The following is a 7,046-nucleotide window of genomic DNA, read 5'->3' as shown; positions in this document are numbered from 1 at the left end:
TAGAAAAGAACTTTTAATTTAATTAGTATTTCACTATTTAAAAATCTTAATGCTAGAAGAATTCTATTAACTAGTTGTTTTAATTAGAAATTCTTTTCTATAAAGAATTTTAGTATCAATATAAATATAAATATAAATAGGAATGTCTAGTTTATTTTAAGAGAAAGACTATTATTTAGATTTTTAATAAAATACTATGGAATTTTCTCTAAATTTCTCTATAACTTAGGTCTTGGTATATAACCTTGAAGCTTGAGAACCCTAGCTTTTAAGAATGTTATAAGCCGCATCACTTTCTTACCAGGAGCAGGATAGTTTCATGACATCAAACAACCCGAGCAAAAGGACGTAAGAGGGAAACAAGAAAAGCTTGAAAGACTGTCAACAGATGTATATAACTAAATTTGCAAGAAATGATAATTCTAACCGAATAAGTAATAAAGAAAATGAAAGGTCAAGATCAACATGCGGATAGCATACCACATGTATAACTGGAATATACATGCCTTCCAGCAGGAATATTGTGATCACTATTTGAACATTCTTGAAAAGATATTGGCATCTTCACTTAATGCTTATATTGGAGGAGGAGGAACATGGGATTTTGCAATCCCCATCCATGCAACGATTCCAACTGCAAGGATAATCCATCCAAATATATCATACTTCAGATCACTGTTTGCCTTCTTCTTGGAGCCCTGAAACAGGATTGACAAAGAAATGTCTGATGATGCTTTAAAACGTATATAGTAATCGTGTGAGATGGTATATAATGTAGTGACCAGTGGGAAATTATTCAGCGTGAACTCCATATTAACTCATGGCCAACCATCACTTCCAGAACCAAACACTTACAAAAATATCATACTTAAGCTGCATTACAAACTATGGATTTGATGTGCTTCTGTAAATTTTTAGGGAATTGGCATGTCAAGAACCTCATATCACATCAAACTAGTGGCATCCATCACAACAAGAAACCACATGGAGCTTTAACTAGAATAAAGAGAATAGTTTAGGCTCAATTTTTTTACTATTTTGTGAAGTTAGGCAATAGGAAACGCTTACATCAGGTTTTACTAATCCAAAGGACTTAAATAAACTTGATTGACCAACCTAGCATTGGATAAGTGAAATCAGATACATTCCACTATAAGCATAAGTTAAGCGTGCAAGGAAAGAACCCATGAGCTACAAATATATGCATGAATAGCATGTACATAACAGCATGCATGCTGTAGAGCCAATTTGGAGTCCGTGCATTAGAGTCGATTCATTAAAATTGTTTCAACAATCCATATGTACAATGGCAGCAGTTGTACATCAGGGCCAACATCGCACCATTCCATTGAGGGCAAGCAGGACATAATTGTTGTAAACCATAAAGCAGTGGATATGGTGTGCATATAAAATATCTTGTGTTGCATTCCATATCACGTGATTTGGAAGAATAAGAGAAAACAAAGAGAATATGAAGGAAAACACACCGGCTGAAACTAGAGGACTCTTTATCATCTACTTTAAATTAATTTGCAAGAAAAATGCTGACTGAACTCAGATTACAGCACATTGGAGACTTTAATTCAAATGTGGTAACTTGCAAATAACAAAACAGGGTTAAAAACTAACAATGCCTCATGCTAATTTGCTAAATACTTCTCTGGAATTCTTTTTCTAAAAAATAAGAAAACAAATGAGGAAAGCAGATAGTATGGCATCTGAATTTAAAGCACAGAAACTCTTATTAAACAACAAAGTTGACTCTTGCCAATTTTTTGTTAGCTTGAGACTTTGGGGAGAGGTGAGAGGTGCAACCAAGGCAGTGTAAGAACACACAGCAGATTCTTCAGATACACATCTAAGTTAACTTTTGCCGATTTTTTGTCATATTCAAGAGGGCTTGCACTCCAGACTTTTTTCTTTTTTTTTTCTTTTTTTTTTTGGGGGGGGGGGGGTGTTGTACAACCAACACGGTGATCTAAGAACTAATTTAACTCTATATTCCAAGGATGATTTCTCTGTCATCACCGAGTCTAGGACATCGCTACTACAATTCACTTCACTTTACACCACTGCATGTGGACTAGAATGTAAACATCTCCCTTGGGCTTTCAATCACAAGAATTTCAGCCATTTAATTATATCAATGATTCAAATTGTCTCAGTTATTTGGTTACTTTCCTATTTCAGCCTGGTGACGAACCCCCATCAGAAATCATAAGGTGCTATACAACATTTTAAGATACCAAACTCTGGATGCTCAAGCTCTGAACTGTTCTTATGGGTTTCTTTAGCTGATATGCAGAGATATTGGAAGGCTTTGCATTAATTTCAATCAGGATGCAGCACTTTTAGTGTTCTTTCTTCTACTTCTAGATTTTTTTTCATCCTAAAGTGAGAAAACTCCTTGGTTCTCAATTTGAATCCTCAATATTTTCCAACAGTTTCTTTTATTCGAAAAAGAAACTAACTCCAAGTCACAGTATAGTACGAGGAAAAGCCCATACATGATGAAATTTTAAGCTGCAAAAAAAAATATCCTTTAACTGTTTTCCTTTTTTTTTCAAAAAGGAGAGAGAGGAAGGAGGAAAACACATTTTTTTTTTCAAGAACAGGAAGAAGCAAGCAACCATTTACTTGGGTGAACTTCGAAAAAAATGAGCTGCCTAAATTCCTCACCTTTGCATTTGAAGAAGGAGAAGATTCACCACCCATGGTCTGTTGACTGCTTGAATGCTTATGGATCTCCATATGCAATTCTGGAGCCTGAGAAGATATCGTCAACAACATCTTTAGTCGGAAAACTGGAAGATCACATATATCACTTAAAAAATAGCACCGACACATGATCAAAAGTGGAGTTCATTTGATCAGGATAGACAGAAGTAGTTTCAAAAAAGCTAAAGCTTGATTTGCAATGTTCATTCAGAACATCAAGCACAGAATAACAAGGAAAATATTGAAGATTTGGAGAAGCTGTGGTGATGATAATCAAAATAATATCTTTGTGGTTTGATTATTTGATTATTCCATTGGAACAAACACCTCAAATTGAAAAATGTGTGAACATAAGATTATGTTCTGCTTTTCAACAATAGAAAAATGAGTGATTTCTACCTTGTTAGTAGATAGAGGACTATATCAGCATAATTAGTAAAACTCATACCAGAAATCTAACAGGGTGGGCTCAAAACCACCAAATATGCTTAAAGAAACAACAGTTTACACTCAACATTTTTTTATGACAAGGTGCAAATATACCTTAGCACAAACTTCCAAAGACTATCACTATTTTCATGTAAAAACCAAGTGATTTCTACCCTATTAGTAGATAGAGGGCTATATCAGCATAATTAGTAAAACTCATAGCAGAAATCTAACAGGGTGGGCTCAAAACCACCAAATACGCTTAAAGAAACAACAGTTTACACTAAACATTTTTTTATGACAAGGAAAGAAGGTGCAAATTATACCTTAGCACAAACTTCCAAAGACTGACACTACTTTCATGTAAAAACCAAGTGATTTCTACCTTATTAGTAGATAGAGGGCTATATCAGCATAATTAGTAAAATTCATACCAGAAATCTAACAGGGTAGGCTCAAAACCACCAAATACACTGAAAGAAACAACAGTTCACACTCAACTTTTTTTATGAGAAGGAAGGTGCAAAGTATACCTTAGCACAAACTTCCAAAGACTTGTGGTAAAGCTCGTTGGTCGAGTCCTGTATTGAAAATCAAAATTGAAAAGTTATAACTTACATCTTAGTGAAGACTACTAGAAACTAATATGCTTAAACATATCCTGTGAATCAAAGCCCAAAAAACTCCAAAATTACCTCATCAACCGCTTGTTGGAAGTAATCAGCTGCCTTGTCAAAATAATTTTTTGCCTCAGAAAGATCGGGAGTCAGAAATGCATAAGAAGTGTTGGCATTTCCTATTGACCACATGGCATTGGCTGTTGGATTTAACATCATTGCCTCTTCCAACTTCGAAATAGCCTCTGTAAAATTACAACACCGCCCCAATAACATAAAGCCCATAAAAATTGCTAAATTGTGAATTGGTGATTATAACAACAGAAACTACAGTACCATTTATCATCTTCTTTGCCTCTGCCACGGTTTGAAATTGTGATAGTTCGAGCAATGCCTCGCCCCACTTAGTCAAGTTCTGCAAAGCATACCCTCCTTTTTAATGCTAACAAATCACTAGTCATAGTGATAATACATCAATGGTGAGCAAAAAGAAAATTAAAGTGATAGCCAGCATATAATTTTTTTTACTTCAAAAACTAAGCAACGTGTTTGTATATACGTATGTAGGACAAGATGGGAGATTTGTATTTGATCTAACGCACATACACAAGTAATAATCAAGTGAAAGATAATTCTATTCCAAAAACAAAAAAAGCAGGATTGACGATGGGAAAAAACAGGAACTAACAGGAGATTAAACGAAACAACACGTCGTGCAACGAATATATAGCACTCACGTCGGCATCAAGAGGGTCTTTAGCGTAGGTAGCTTCGGCGGATTTTCGAGTGTGCTCGAACCTTAATAGACGATCAAAGTCATCTTGAGAGAACTCCATTGTTGCTGACTTGCTGTCCGTTTCCTAGTTCTGTCGAGATCTAAGAGGGGTGTAGCTAGGGTTTAATGAGAAAATGAAGGAGAGGGTTTAAGAAGTAACGGTCTTCGTAAGACCGTCTGTTACCGAGACTTTTTTTCTGGCACGTGGTAAATACGTCGTCGTCGCATGTTGAGACACCGAATCCTACGGAAGTTACGTGCCGTTTGTATAATTTGTTAAAAATTATGAAGGGGAAATTTGGATTAAATTGAAACTGACTAGCAAGAGAAAAAATTAGATTGAATCCACCTTTTTATGGTTGTGTCTTTGGCTGATAGAGTGATTTACACGAGTTTTCTTGCAAAAACTGTTGGAAATAACATTAGTATTTTGATGAATTTCTCAAAGCTGTATTCATTAATTCAGCATTCTTACACAAACTCTTATAATTTTGAATACATTGTCATGGAGATTACACTTTTAACTATCTACCCAGGAATCTAACTATCTATTTAAATAAGAATTATAATAAAAAAATTTAGCACAATTTTTTTAAATTTAACAATTTTTTATTAGATTAATATTTTTAAACACTTAGTTTAACAACACAGATAATGTATTATCTAAAAAAACTAAAAAAAAATATAAAAAAAAAAACCAGGTCAGGCAATGTTGGGCTTGGTAAGTTAGACTCAGCAGAGTAAAGCAACGGCTCATGCACGGACCTGCAAGGATAGGCCTGGGCTCAAGTGTGGGCCTTTATTTAAAAAAAAAGTTTGATGAGACGAGCGACGTGTCATCCACTCCAATTATTAAAAAAAAAAGATGTGTCGCCTACATTAGCAGACGGCGGATCACATTAGAAACCCAGAATTCAGCCATTTTTGTGGCTGGAAAAATAAGGTTCTTTGTTTTTTCCATTTAAAAATTCATTTTTAATCTATTGTTGACCAAAAACACCTAGAAAAAACCATAAAGACCTTATTAAACTAATTATTAGCCACCAAAAATCTAATAAAACCACCTCAAAATCCAAAATCCACCCGAAATAAAAAATCTTCTTGAGCTCGGATTTGTTGTTTTAGGTGTTTGAAATGTAAAAAAAAAAACACATAAATATAACCCTCTCATCGTATGAAACTTTTTGACACAAAAATTAATCGCTATAATGGTTGGAATCTTTCTCAACGACTACTTTTTCTTTTTAAACTGGAATTCTGTCTCTCTCTCTCTAGAAAAGGATTAAAAAAAATAAAAAAAAATTATACCAAAATATTTTATTTTTAAATTCAAGGGATTGATCATCTAATATTTAAAAAATACAGGAACTAAAATGAGTATTTTAACGAAATTTTCAACCACCTTCTATGTTACCTAAAATTTTCACTTGATTTCTTAACTTTCAATACAACCCTCTGTCCTGAAAAAATATACAAATACGGGTTAATTTGAGTTCAAAATATCTGTAAAATAAATTTTTTTAAAAATACTCTGCTCTAATCCGCTGACAGAGTGTATATTAATTCCATAGTCAAAAACTGATGCGTGCCTTTCCCGGCTGGTACGATTTTGATCTTTCTATTATTTATACATTATAATCAATTATTTAATTACATTGTTGTCATTTTTCTATATTTGTCTGTATTGTTCTTATTGTGTTTAAACGTTAATAGCAATAGACCTGTATCCATGAAAAATGCTGAAGCCAAAATTGTAAAATTTTTGTAGCATTTTATTTATTTTCCAAACAAGCACTAATGTTTTATTTTATATTGATTAAAACTGAATTTATAAATTTTATATCTTGAAAATAAAATCAAAGGGTAATAAAATTTAAAAAAATATAAAATATATATTGAAACTAAATTATTAATTACTCTCGATTTTTTAAAAAATAAATAATAGTATTATTGGTCATTATTAAAAAAATACTTTGAATTTTTATTACACGTCAGGGTATTATTGGCCATGCCTTAAATACATCGACACATGAACAACTCACATACATAGTATTATGGGTCATGCTTTAAATACATTGACACGTAAACATGTCAGGGTATCTTAACTATTAAACGCATTTAGAACCGAATCTATTTTGCTACTGTATATAGAGAGATTATTCGGCATCTAGAGATATCAAAGACTCTAGAGAGAAATTCTTCAATTAAAAGAAACTAAAAAAAGTATAAGGTGGCAGTGAATCTTTTGTCCATCTTTCTTTAATTTTCAAACTTTTTTTTTAAAATATATTATCTTACAGTTTAATTACTTTAAATTAAAATACAGAGAAAAAATATAGTTCATCCTAAATTTATGATAAATTTTATTTCAATCTAAAAATTTATTTTATTAATTTTCAATATTAAAATTAGAAAAAACAGAGAAAAATTGCTAAAAATAACAAAAGAAAAGAAAATAAATGATTGTTGTGATAACAACAATAAAAAAATATGGTAAAAACTTGGTG

General features: G+C 32.5%; 1 protein-coding gene across 1 annotated transcript; it reads right to left on the bottom strand.

Annotated features, from left to right (window-relative positions):
* Positions 1-367: 367 nt before the first annotated feature.
* Positions 368-4,704, bottom strand: LOC7481233 (mitochondrial import receptor subunit TOM20). The gene is made up of 6 exons (XM_002303766.4): positions 4,502-4,704; positions 4,101-4,179; positions 3,843-4,009; positions 3,681-3,728; positions 2,680-2,766; positions 368-698 (listed from the first exon to the last, which is right to left on the bottom strand). The coding sequence occupies exons 1-6, from the start codon at positions 4,598-4,600 to the stop codon at positions 576-578; spliced, it is 603 nt and encodes a 200-aa protein (XP_002303802.1). The 5' UTR covers positions 4,601-4,704; the 3' UTR covers positions 368-575.
* Between the last annotated feature and the right edge of the window lie 2,342 nt (positions 4,705-7,046).

Source organism: Populus trichocarpa, chromosome 3, assembly GCF_000002775.5.
Source record: "Populus trichocarpa isolate Nisqually-1 chromosome 3, P.trichocarpa_v4.1, whole genome shotgun sequence".
NCBI classification, from domain to species: Eukaryota; Viridiplantae; Streptophyta; class Magnoliopsida; order Malpighiales; family Salicaceae; genus Populus; species Populus trichocarpa.
Note: the sequence above shows the minus strand (reverse complement) of the source record. Positions and strands in the feature narration are given on the sequence as shown.

Bases quoted from the DNA above. Each gene is read 5' to 3' on its own strand.
- LOC7481233 (XM_002303766.4), bottom strand. From the start codon at position 4,600: ATGGAGTTCTCTCAAGATGACTTTGATCGTCTATTAAGGTTCGAGCAC. The intron at 2,767-3,680 runs GTATACTTTGCA...ATATCTTCTCAG, and splicing joins CTTTGGAAGTTTGTGCTAAG to GCTCCAGAATTGCATATGGA. The intron at 699-2,679 runs GTGAGGAATTTA...ATCCTGTTTCAG, and splicing joins CTCCTTCTTCAAATGCAAAG to GGCTCCAAGAAGAAGGCAAA.